Source organism: Cephus cinctus, unplaced genomic scaffold, assembly GCF_000341935.2.
Source record: "Cephus cinctus unplaced genomic scaffold, Ccin1 Ccin1_scaffold0240, whole genome shotgun sequence".
NCBI classification, from domain to species: Eukaryota; Metazoa; Arthropoda; class Insecta; order Hymenoptera; family Cephidae; genus Cephus; species Cephus cinctus.
In genome coordinates this window covers 1,036,154-1,047,804 of record NW_014332956.1, presented here as the reverse complement: position 1 = coordinate 1,047,804, position 11,651 = coordinate 1,036,154, and the positions used below count along the sequence as shown (strand labels likewise).

General features: G+C 38.2%; 3 protein-coding genes across 13 annotated transcripts in view; 1 reads left to right on the top strand and 2 right to left on the bottom strand.

Annotated features, from left to right (window-relative positions):
* Positions 1–311: 311 nt before the first annotated feature.
* Positions 312–5,133, bottom strand: LOC107265853 (PX domain-containing protein kinase-like protein). 4 transcript variants are annotated; one of them, XM_025083154.1, is made up of 9 exons: positions 4,735–5,131; positions 3,789–3,995; positions 3,630–3,726; positions 3,145–3,569; positions 2,895–3,071; positions 2,409–2,819; positions 2,148–2,304; positions 1,973–2,017; positions 1,610–1,748 (listed from the first exon to the last, which is right to left on the bottom strand). In XM_025083154.1, exons 1-8 carry the CDS (start codon positions 4,834–4,836, stop codon positions 2,001–2,003), a joined length of 1,593 nt encoding a protein of 530 aa, XP_024938922.1. In that variant the 5' UTR covers positions 4,837–5,131; the 3' UTR covers positions 1,610–1,748; positions 1,973–2,000. The 4 variants fall into 4 exon arrangements, with proteins under 4 accessions (XP_024938921.1, XP_024938919.1, XP_015591207.1 ...); XM_025083153.1 differs by lacking the exon at positions 1,973–2,017 and having other exon boundaries at positions 312–1,773; positions 4,735–5,133; XM_025083151.1 differs by lacking the exon at positions 1,973–2,017 and having other exon boundaries at positions 312–1,748; positions 4,735–5,128.
* Positions 5,134–5,691: 558 nt separating this feature from the next.
* Positions 5,692–9,720, top strand: LOC107265855 (RING finger and CHY zinc finger domain-containing protein 1). 3 transcript variants are annotated; one of them, XM_025083156.1, is made up of 7 exons: positions 5,692–6,023; positions 6,292–6,643; positions 6,851–7,044; positions 8,034–8,351; positions 8,453–8,731; positions 8,823–8,913; positions 9,005–9,720. In XM_025083156.1, exons 3-7 carry the CDS (start codon positions 6,898–6,900, stop codon positions 9,079–9,081), a joined length of 912 nt encoding a protein of 303 aa, XP_024938924.1. In that variant the 5' UTR covers positions 5,692–6,023; positions 6,292–6,643; positions 6,851–6,897; the 3' UTR covers positions 9,082–9,720. The 3 variants fall into 3 exon arrangements, with proteins under 3 accessions (XP_024938924.1, XP_024938923.1, XP_015591209.1); XM_025083155.1 differs by having other exon boundaries at positions 6,289–6,643; XM_015735723.2 differs by lacking the exons at positions 5,692–6,023; positions 6,292–6,643 and having other exon boundaries at positions 6,693–7,044.
* A 177-nt stretch (positions 9,721–9,897) lies between these two features.
* LOC107265852 (transcriptional activator Myb) overlaps positions 9,898–11,651 on the bottom strand; it is a 23,429-nt gene continuing 21,675 nt past the window's right edge. For all 6 annotated transcript variants that reach the window (XM_015735719.2, XM_015735715.2, XM_015735720.2 and 3 more), the window contains 2 exons: positions 11,029–11,151; positions 9,898–10,886 (listed from right to left, as the gene is read on the bottom strand). In XM_015735719.2, coding sequence (XP_015591205.1) covers positions 10,752–10,886; positions 11,029–11,151 — 258 coding nt within the window. In that variant the 3' untranslated portion in view covers positions 9,898–10,751. The remainder of the gene's footprint in view (positions 10,887–11,028; positions 11,152–11,651) is intronic.

The following is an 11,651-nucleotide window of genomic DNA, read 5'->3' as shown; positions in this document are numbered from 1 at the left end:
GGGTTGTTATTAAGCCCATAGCTTGTATTTATTATAAGTATAACCACAAATTAAAATGCCTTGTCTTTTATCACGATCTGTCACACTCATTCTTTTTCATTCTTACCATCCTATTTGACAATTTACCTTTGCTTATTTAGCATTTTGTCCCTTATAATGATAATGTCCTGTTAAAGATTCAGTATTTACTGTCCTGAAAGACAGTTGAAGACATTAATTTGTTATGTATGTTCTTATGAAATATTTTTAATTCACACGGACACTGCGAAATAAGCGGATATAAGCGTATGACTCTGGGACTCGTAATCATATTACACAGTTTAATTTTGTTATATTTGTCTCTTTGTTCATTCTTTTTTTCGTAGATATTCACAAACAAGATGTACAGCAAGCAGCACATTACAGTAGCTTGTCATATTAGAAATTATCATACCTAATACTATCAAGTACGTGTACTGTGTACTTTCATTTTTATCATACTTTTAAACAACGAGAGCCGAATGATTAAATAATCGGCAAGCATGATGTATTGGCACGAATCTCTCCTTGGTGTGCACGGATTTCTAATCCTGGCAAGCACATGATTTATTATACTTTATGTGTAACAATCACGTAACGAAGGTTCATGGTGGCTTAATAAAATCCTAATAGACACAAAAATCAGGATTCTACGACATTATCACTTTTTTTTTGTTTTACCTATTTTATTACTAACATTATCGCCTTCCGCGGTACTGTCAGCTAATCATCTGTCAAGACCCAATAGAAGGTCTTAAGGTAACGATGAATTCATCAGGTCATTGTTAGTTTTAATGATGTTATTTATCTATTTTTTACTGTTGCATCTTGTATATTTTGTTGTTATATAATACGCATGTAAAGAGACTGATAGCGTATTAAAGAATTTTAACGTAGATAATTGGACTTTATCTTATAATATATGCATATGTATGTATAAATATGTTCTCTTAGGCCGAAAGGGGAATGCAGCACAGTGAATAAATAATTAACTAAGGAATCATTCGCTTAAACAAAAGAGGAGTTTAAAGCAGAATATCCTCTAAGTGTGTCTTTCTTTTCACAAGCGTTACGTAATCATTGATATCCCCTGACTCGGTCCAATACTAAATAGACATATGTATATTACAGCCATAAACAAGATATGATTTCATTTCTTAAATTCTTTATCTCACGTTGCCTACCCGTGTTATTAAACATTCCTCTTTAGTGGCTACCTATATACAGGAGGTTATAGCCTTTTACTCCTCATCAGCTTCTTTGCTTTCTTTTGTCAGATTTTTAATCTCGACCTTCATTGGTTGAAATATAATACCGTATACGCCTACTCCATTTGCGATTACTCAGATAAGACATCACCATGCAGTTGCATGACTCTGTCCATGTTATATTATATAAAGATTCACAAAATTCACCTGAAGCTCCAATGAAAACTAGAAGTCTACTCCGGGTAGTTCTAGAGAACTTGTACAAAGAGTGAACGCATAGTCTCAGTTGATATGGCAACAGTATCCTCTTAGAGGTATCCTAGTGGTTTCCATTGGTGACCTTGCGAAGGTTAGTTTTATCAAAGTTACAGATGCTTCCTAATAAAGCAGTACGCTCGTTCGCGGATTTTGGTATGCTCTTGGAAGTGCCAGTCGTCGATGATGATGTAGATACATTCGCCAGCATTGGGGGCGGTGGCGGTGGTGGTGGTGCCGCAGTTTTGCTTTGCAATTCCGTCGACCCTTCGAACAAAGCAACTTTCATGTTCTACTGACATGCAAAATTTTAAAGGCCTTGTTTGACTGTAAGACATGAGTTTTTCATGCTTCCAGGCGGGTCTGGTATCAATAATTATTCCTACTAAGGAACATGAAATGACCGTTTCTCTAATGGGACACTGGGATTATGGACAATGAAATAGCATGCAGTTTATTGTACAATTATTGTTAATTTACTGTGCACCTACGTGAAATTAATGAACGCAGCACGCGCCATCAACTTCTGTGTCCAGCTGGTCGAAATAAACGAAGATGATCAGAGGTTCTTTGGTTCCTCGTTAAAGTTCTTAGTTTATGTTATCTTTGAAGATGATGAATTAACGAAATGCTATGCTGTATGAAGTACAATGAAGATTCCCTTACCATGAGACGGCGGTGTCAGCGTCCCAACGCTCGTAGCTGTTGATGTACTCGTAGGACTGTCCGAACGCTCCGGACTTTTTCCATTCATTTGCTTTGTTCCATTCGTACCCAGCTGATTGGATGTTCTTTGCTCTTGGGCCAATTTCTGCTCCTTTTTCTATAAAGGATATTTAATGATACAGTGAAAAATATTTATGGAAGTGATTCCTTTGTGGTTTACACTCTTTAAAAGTTTTTCTCCCAGAGAAGTGAATAGCCTACCAATTTTTGCTTGCGTTTCTTCATCTCTTCCTCCGAACTCATCATCTCCTGAACCTTAACCAGTCTCTTTTGATGCCGTGCAACCTTCTGCTCATCACGTAACCTCGACTCTGCTTTGTTGATCGCTTCTAACAGAGCCTCTTTTAGATGACTGCTTAGCTTACAGTGCGGTTTTTCGAGCAAACCAACGCTAATAGGCGCGCGCCGACTTAATTCGAAGAATGGATGCTCCAGGAGTCGGGCAACTGTTGGTAAATCCTGTTTCAATGCCTCCGGCGACAAAATGACTTCGAGAAGATTCTTTAGATTAGAATCACAATTGGGTAAATCTGAACATGTAGCTTCTAGTAAGGGTCGTCCAAAAGACATCTCGTAAAGCACGTGCCCGAAGGCGTAAACATCTACTTGAGTCTAAAAAAAATGAAGTATATAAATTTAAAATTGATTCTTTATTAGATTAGAAACTGTCCCATTCAGAAAACATACCGTTGCGTGTAGCTTCCGTCTTTGCACCACATATGGGCGATAAAAAGCCGGCAGTCCCAAGAGTCCATTCTCCACGTCTAATAACTTTGCACCGTTCGATGTAATGACAACATTTCCTGTGTGCAGATGACCGTAAGGCAATCCCTTCTCATGTAGAAAGCCTAAAGCCTGGAGAATCTGGTGATACAGAAAACATGAGGTATGGATTATCCTTAGGGTGAAAAACTATATCTTGTGAAAGGAAGCTTACTTGGTAGGCATAATTAACAATCTCAGAAATGGTAAGAGATTTTGTCTGCTTTGGATTCCCATATTTCTTGATGAAGGGCTGCTTGGGCTTGGTGTGACAGAGGACATCACGCAATGTACCTTCCGCGTAGAAGTTCCTGATCATCAAAGCTCCATTATCGGTGACATGCTGATGGACGATGGGCTCGATATGCGGATGCCGTAGAGATCCCAAGCTCTTGAACACACCCTGGATATCTTTGTCCTGCAGATGCTTGTCAGGACCGAACTCAACCCAAGCGAGCAAAAGTTCCTGCTTAGGATTCTGACGATTTTTTACAGTGTAGTAATGTTTCCTTAACCGCCATCCCATATCAGGAATGGCCTTTCCTACTTCGAAGTTGGCATCACTACGCAGTGCCAATGACACCTGTTGCAGGGCGATTTCTGCAGAGAAGTCGTGATAACGTTATCAATTTTTCTAAGAATCTGTATAGCTTAATGTACCGTGCAATGGTGCCGTGTAGTTTTCAGGATCCAGAAACTTTTTCATGGGCAGCGATGACGCCAGTATGGGATTCATTAGTAATACGTTTAGATAATTCTGAAAAAAGGTATTATTATTCAGCTTTTTAAGAAGTGTCTTTAATGTATGTTCTTTATTACTTTATGAATCCAACGGACCTGCAGAGCTATTTGCCGTTGAGCTATAAAGTCTGGCTCCATATTGCCAATAATTCTTTTTGGGGGCAGTGGCAGATTGATGCCTGATATTGAGAGAGCCCCATTAAGCTGGACAAAGTCATTGTAACGTCTGCTAACTCGCCACGATTTCTTTGGCAGTGGACCTCTTTGTGTCCTGATCACATATTCCTGAAAGTACAGTTAATTCAAAATCATAATCAATTTTAGAAAAATACCCTAACACTGTTATAGTTACAACTCAACTAATACAATTGTTAAAAATTCAAGAATATATCTTCTTGAACATTGTATAAACATAATGTAATACCAAGAAAGTAGTCTTTCTTATAATGTTATTCGTGATGCATTCCTGTATTTCATAAATTATTATCAAAAAATAATAGATACTATTTAGATACACAGTTATTAACATATGTGACAGCTGACTAGGATTTTATTAAGTATAACTGCCTTTAATTCTATTTATGTTTCTGAAATATATATACATTATATGTATACAAGGTATATACAGTCAATGTGAAAGTATGTTCAGTAAACACGATCAAGGATAGAAACAAATAGACGCCAAACTATAGAATACAACACCTTCTTGAAGTTCACTGTGGATTGTTAGTTTTTGTAGATAAAGCTCTTTAAGAAGGAGCCATATTCGGCAGTTTTACCCAGACGGGAAACAGAGGAGCAATGTGTTCCTATCAATCCCTATAATTCGATCACTGTGAAAGTCAATCTTCTTTTGGAGTAAAACATGAAATGCAATATTGTTCCAATATAAAATATCAGCAAATAAATGTTAATCGCAAGTCCACACTCAGTGAAACGGAGTCACGATTAATTGTTATTAAAAACAAAGTTGCACCATACTATAAATAATTAATCAGAAAAATAATAGTAACATACGACATACCGTGTGCCCGTCGATATTCCTGGCATTTTCAATGACGCTTGTGAGCTTCTCCGTGTCATCTAGGAGCACCTTATTTGTATATTTCTTCTCAAATATAGCCATTGATTATTAATCCGTGATAGTATTAACGCGGAGCCCGTACGGAACGAGCTGCGATTTCCTATCGCGTAGATTTCGCGCGGCGCCATACATGCCGCGCCTAAGATTCATTTCAGCATCGACATTCGCAATAAATCACAATATTCGCATATACACGTATCACCAATTTGCCTTATATGCCACAAGGAAACTCCACCAAATAAGCTGTTTAAAATACTGATATTTCGTAACCACGTAACACGAATGCTCGCAGCACGACGGCCATATTGTTCTGCGCCCACAAAGGGTGTATACATATACTGATATGTACCTATAGTTACCCGTTCTGAAAGCGTTTTCAGTTTTTACCATGCCTCTGCTACCTCCGCGCTCTCGGCTCATTTTCGAACATACCTATAGTGTTCTGGAGTACGTAAAAACGCTTGCACGAATAGACCTTATGTAATATAACCGCTAACTAACTCAGGAAAGGAGCCCAACATACCTTAAAAAATATCCTAACCACATACACGTTCAATAAATCGCAAATATTTTGCTTTCGTATACAAAGTGAATAAAAACATATTTCAGAATGCAAAAGAACTTAAAACTCATAAATCATTATTTCATATAACCGTATTAGAATAATAATAATAATAGGATGTTGTTGGGAATTTAAATTTTCCCGCGTCACTCCGGAAGTGCAATTGCACATGATACAAATGGACAAGGTATAGCCATTAGCGATCCTATTTTGGTCGAGATCGCGCATTGTCTAATGACGTGCAGGGTTTAAAGCGGCATCAATTTCACTTTGAGCGCACTCATTTACGTTTCGTTCCGTAAGGAAATGGCCTCTCAAAATGGTCTGATGTGCGGCGCAACTACACACATACGTAAAGTCAGCTAACGGAGAAGAGAGACTCCAGTGACGTCACTGTTCAAATGCGCAGAACCGCTGGTGACTATACCTCGTTTATTTGTATCATGCAATTGCAGACGTGCCCAAGAGACAACTTCCGTCCGTACGGCTTGTGGCCGTACGTCGTCTGTCGCAAGTAAATCGTGGAGTCTGTTTGTGAGGTAGCATTACTATCCGTGCTGTTATAATTCATCAAGTATCAACACCGAACGTGCACCGAAATACATATTCCTCAAGGATAATTCAGTTACGACTGTATTAAGAATACACATTGAATTACCTACAGAAGGTATAGATATATAACTGTGTAGAGAATCGGGAGGCGCAGGCTTGAATTTCGGTAAGACTCCTCGTTTACGAGTTGTAAAATGCGTCGAGTATTTTGTCGACCGATCGAAGCTCACGAGTCTACTACGTTTCAATCTTTATTCTCCTCTTCCTGAAATGTCTCATTCACGCCTGTCACGACTTAGTCGCGTGCTCAGCTTTTCTTACACAGTGAATATTCACACTGTCAATCATCTGCTTGTGGAATCATAAATAAACTGTACTAGTAGAAGGTGCACGAAGTGGGAAGCCTTGAAGAGGATATCTCCGAGTGAGCTTTAGGTGAAAAGGCGGATCGAGAAAAAGACTAACGGAGACTGGAGAGACACAGATTTTGAAAAAACTGGTGCACCTCGTAGAAAACATTCGCGAGGTGACAAGATCGCTGGATTTTGGTGTACCGTGCGCTACGTCCTACGTCCAGGGCGTTAATTTTCAAGGCAAACCCATAGCGTCGACGATCAGTACTAATTGGCTGAAACGGACGACGATAGGAGGCGATAGACATCAATTTATATATATATATATATATATATATATACACACACACACTCAGAGCACACATATTTACAATATATATACATATAAGTTATAGGAGGCGATAGACATCAATTTAACGTCCTACGTCCAGGGCGTTAATTTTCAAGGCAAACCCATAGCGTCGACGATCAGTACTAATTGGCTGAAACGGACGACGATAGGAGGCGATAGACATCAATTTATATATATATATATATATATATATATACACACACACACTCAGAGCACACATATTTACAATATATATACATATAAGTTGAAAGACAGTTGCATATACATATATACGCACTACTGAGATGGAAAAGAACAATGACAAGCACCTTCTCACGGTTGTCGATGATGACAACGAGGAGAATCCAGCAGTTTCCACTAAGGATCTGGAGGCTGAAAATCCTGATGAAAATTATGGATGTGCACACTACAAAAGGAAGTCGAAATTTGTGGTAAGCAAGTATATCAACTTCATGTTTTTATTTTTCTTTAATATTATAGGTTGGAATGAGCCTGCACTATTATTTTGAACTTTTAAGTTTTCATAAATTTGGCTATCAAAATATTAGATGCAGGGCCTTTATTGACAATTTATAAACATCTTTTATTGGGTTTGAACAAGTGTGTATGCACAATCAAATACAGAATGTAAGAAAGAGGGATAGAGAGATTATACAAACAACATCAGAGCAGCTGTAATAAACGAATTAAAAAAACATGTAGTCTGTACGTGATAGTATACAGTCGTTGAATGGTTAATCACGTTTCTTACAATTGCCGCTTTGCTACCTAGTGGTTAAGCACCGTAGTCTTTCAATGACCATCTACTATTTTATTGTCGCAAGTCGGGAACCCGCTGATTTCACTTGCATTTTTAGTCATTGCCAAAATAAATGCACGCGCCACTTTCTCCTGTAGAAGGTCACTAGGCTAGTTTACCAATAATTTGCTGATAATTCGCGTACAACCTTGGCCCTACCTCAATCTAGAGACATGGCCGCCACGCATGAGTACACATGTGTGGGTGGTATATTTGCTCCTTATACGAAACAGATCAATAATGCCTTACTGTATTCTTATGCATACATAGTGTTTCAACATATACAACAAGGGGTCGATTTTTCGATAAGAAACTAAGTGACTGAGTTAAAATATTTCATTTTCGTATCGTACGTATAAAGATAGTATCAAAACAATAGAAAAGAGTGGAATATTACAGTCCTGACAGTGCTTGCATGCAAAACTAATTTTTATTTTTACAATTTTGTGTAAAATATTTTTCCTTTTTCTCGCTCACGATTTTATTATTATATCTGCATTAATATAATACACCCTGTACTTGTCATTACATATATATAAATAATTTTAATGATATTCATACTGTGAAACCAATCATAAATACCAATTTGCATACTATTTAAAAATCTTATATTCATTATAGACACCATGCTGCAACAAGGTATACACCTGCAGATTTTGTCACGATGAGCAAGAGGCGCATACTGTAAACAGGAAAGAGGTGACAGAGCTGATCTGCGTGCTATGTGACACTCGTCAGCCTGTCCAGGCCACATGCCAAAAATGTCACTGTCGTTTTGGAAAATATACATGCCTAGAGTGTAACCTCTTTGATGATGAGGATAAGAATCAGTACCACTGTGACGGATGTGGGATCTGCAGAGTCGGTGGTCGTGATAGATTTTTTCATTGCGCAAAGTGTAATATGTGCCTCCCGGTGCAGCTGCAAAACGGTCATAAGGTAAAAAAATGCATGGAGCAGAACACAATAACGTCTATTATAGAGTATAGATGTTTCCAGATAGGGGAAAGTAATGAGATACCTGTTAATATTTCCAATAGTGCGTGGAAAACGTCTCACACGCGAATTGTCCGGTGTGCTTAGAGGATATTCACACCAGTCGCATTCCTTGTCATATTCCTGACTGTGGCCATTTGCTACATCGCACCTGCTTCGAGGAACTCCTGCATTCAGGACACTATGCATGCCCTACGTGTCAGGTATCACTACTTGACATGACAGATCTCTGGAGATTCCTTGATAATGAAGTCTCAATGACACCTATGCCACCAGAGTACAGAGATTACAAGGCAGACATTCTTTGCAAGGACTGTCATGAGGTTTGCACTCAAAGAACACAAGAATATATTCTGTAGCAATAAAGAAAGGTTTTTTGATATTCATGAAAAATTTTCTCATTTGTATTCTTAGGAGTCTACAGTAAAGTTTCACGTTGTGGGTCTCAAGTGTCTCAATTGCGGCAGCTATAATACATGCAGGATTAAAGGATCACCCTGCCCAGGTAATTTACTAATAAAGTACAAACACATTTTATCTATAAAAAAATTAAAATCAAGCAATACCTAAACGAGTATTATAACTATCTTTGGCAGATCCAGAATCTCCGGATGTGGCAGCAGGTAGCAGTACAGGTGATGAAGAACGTTCTCAGGGTCAGAGTTCACAGTAGAAGAATTGGAGGAACATTTTAACTTAGTAATTTCGTTTTTCAGCCGCTCACAAGATTTCAAAAAAAAAGTTAGTCTGTACGAAATGCATTCCCTTCATCAGACAAGGTGTGCCCTCACGAATTTAGAGTGACGTTGCTAAATGAAAAAATCTACAGTAACGTGGCACGTAATATTGTACAAACTGTGGCTGGAAAGGCCAGACATAAAAGGGGGAGGGGAGGGAGGAAATTAAAGCTAATTTAAAATTGTACTTTTTCATGGCTTTAAAATATGAGATTGCTGCATGCATTCCATTACTCAGTTATTGTTTTGGCATAAGGTGATATTTCTGAAACACCGAATGAGGCGCAGCATTTACCTGAACGAACATGATTATTGTTGCTTTATATTCATTATTATAAAATGAGCATTAGAACATTCTTTTAGCCATTCCAGTCGACAAGAAACGACAAGACGTCTAATACAATAAAGTCAGGCAACTTACTTATAAAAATAAGTATACATATGAAGAAATATACATATATAAATATATATATATATATACAAGAATGTGTGTTATGCGCGCGTAGTCTGTTTAGGGTATGAATCACGACACTTGGTTTTGTTTTTCTTGAGATTAAATAATACGTAATGAAGCATTTTCTTCTCTCCTACACCTGATCTAATCTATGATTTCCACTGGTATCTTCTTCTTAGATATATATAAAATTCAGTATAGATGCTTTTGATTTAGTAAAGTCAAACTCACGGGTTCTGTGAAACTCAGTACTTACTAGACGTCCCTTCGTATAAAAGTACTTCCACTCTTGTAGATCTTTATTACGTGTGATCTTTATCACTTTATTGTTCACTTGTAAACTAAATACAAATTACAAAAAAAGGCTCTTTGTACATAACGGCCGCAATAATGTTTTATATTATAATATAATATTCTATCAAATAAACCGGCTATAGTTTCTTCACTTTCTTTCGTTCGTCGTTTCCTCTTCTTTATTAGTGTGTCGATACAAAAGAGAGAAAAGAAAAACATACGCATATACGTACAAAAAGCGTCACGACATGGCTGACATCCTCCATTTGGTGACAGATACTCTAATCAGAAGAAGCCATCCCACTATAGTCTATCCAGATGAACACCTTCAGCAATGACACACAAAATCGCTGCACGGTGTCTCATGGCATGGAAAGATCAGAGGAAGGAAATGTCCCATCAAGACGGTTCAGGAACGCGAAACTGGCACATTCAAGTTCTTTCTATTCCCCAGGAACACGAAGACTCGTAATACTCCACTGATCGTTCACCGATTTCTCTACAAAATCACCTAGCTCTACTATTTTTGGCTCTCGTTTTCCAAAATTCCTTCGATACAGTAGCATTCGTTATTGAGTTCCCTCTCGCTGGGTGTACTAAGAATGCATATAATAATAGTAGAAAACGATAGACGTAAACCCCAACCCTAACGCCACTTGTTCTTCTCTTAACCCGTTTTCAATTCGAGTCTCTGACTAGTTGACTTGTTTCTCTCCACTCAACACAACAGTGCGCACTACATTATCAAAGTAGGACACAATTTCATATGGACAACGTATTACCAATTAGTAACCTTATATCCAGAACACACTGTCAGGATTGAACATCTTTGCAGTAGAAACTTTTGATATCTTCCTCTCAGAAGTTAAGGGTACGCGTTCGGTCTGTGAGAACTCCATTGATGCTGAGATAATGTCGGGCAGCCCTGGTCATCTCTATTTGATCCGGAGTCCTGCCACAAGCTACGGTCAACCACTCTTCTTCGAGGAGATGCTGCAGAAGTACATGAAAAATAAAGACCGATCATGATTTTACTTAATCAACACTTGCATAAAATAAAGATGCCCTACCTAATTCATGCAATACTTTTTTCACTAAAATCTTCAGAGATTTATCATCAACGACAAACACTCACCTTGGTACGTTTCGGACGCCTAAGTGGCGAGGTGCCAAAGTTACAGAAGTTGTCGAGAGTTTCGAATAAGATTGCCCTCTTCGCGTTTGTTCGCCGATGTACGGATGCAAAGTCGTGGGAAATCTGGAAAGGATAGAGACACACTAGCTACAGCCGGCAGTTGAGAAATAAAAATTTAGAAAAAAAATGCTAGAGTGATTGCGTGATAATAATTTGATGGCAATGACGGCGATGGGTCTGGGGAAGTGGGGGGGCACCGTGATGGGAATCTGCACGTGACAAGAAGACATTATAGATTCTCTTTAGAATCTTTCTTTCAACAGTTGGCCACATTACGCAAGTTATCTTTTATACATTTTTTTTATGTATTTTTTCTGTCTTCATCCCTTGTTACGTTAAGAAAGCTAGAGGAATGATTAGGTCTCTGTGTCATACGGATTTTCATTATCCTTTGCTTTTCCTTCTTTCTCTTTCATTTCTTTTCCCATTTCTTTTCTTTTTACTCAATGGGTATATCGTTCTTTGGGTTTTATCGTAAATACCTTATTTTGGGTTTTACGATAGCGGGGATTTGGGGGAAGGGGGAGAGGGTTACGAAGACAGGCGTAGATTCCATGGATCGA

Excerpts from the sequence above, each read along its gene's own strand:
- LOC107265853 (XM_025083151.1), bottom strand. The coding sequence starts at position 4,836 with ATGGCTATATTTGAGAAGAAATATACAAATAAGGTGCTCCTAGATGAC. Across the intron at positions 3,996-4,734 it reads GGAATATCGACGGGCACACG|GAATATGTGATCAGGACACA; the intron begins GTATGTCGTATG and ends CTGTACTTTCAG. Across the intron at positions 2,305-2,408 it reads AGAAACGCAAGCAAAAATTG|AAAAAGGAGCAGAAATTGGC; the intron begins GTAGGCTATTCA and ends TATCCTTTATAG.
- LOC107265855 (XM_025083156.1), top strand. The coding sequence starts at position 6,898 with ATGGAAAAGAACAATGACAAGCACCTTCTCACGGTTGTCGATGATGAC. Across the intron at positions 8,732-8,822 it reads TTTGCAAGGACTGTCATGAG|GAGTCTACAGTAAAGTTTCA; the intron begins GTTTGCACTCAA and ends TTGTATTCTTAG. Across the intron at positions 8,914-9,004 it reads TAAAGGATCACCCTGCCCAG|ATCCAGAATCTCCGGATGTG; the intron begins GTAATTTACTAA and ends TATCTTTGGCAG.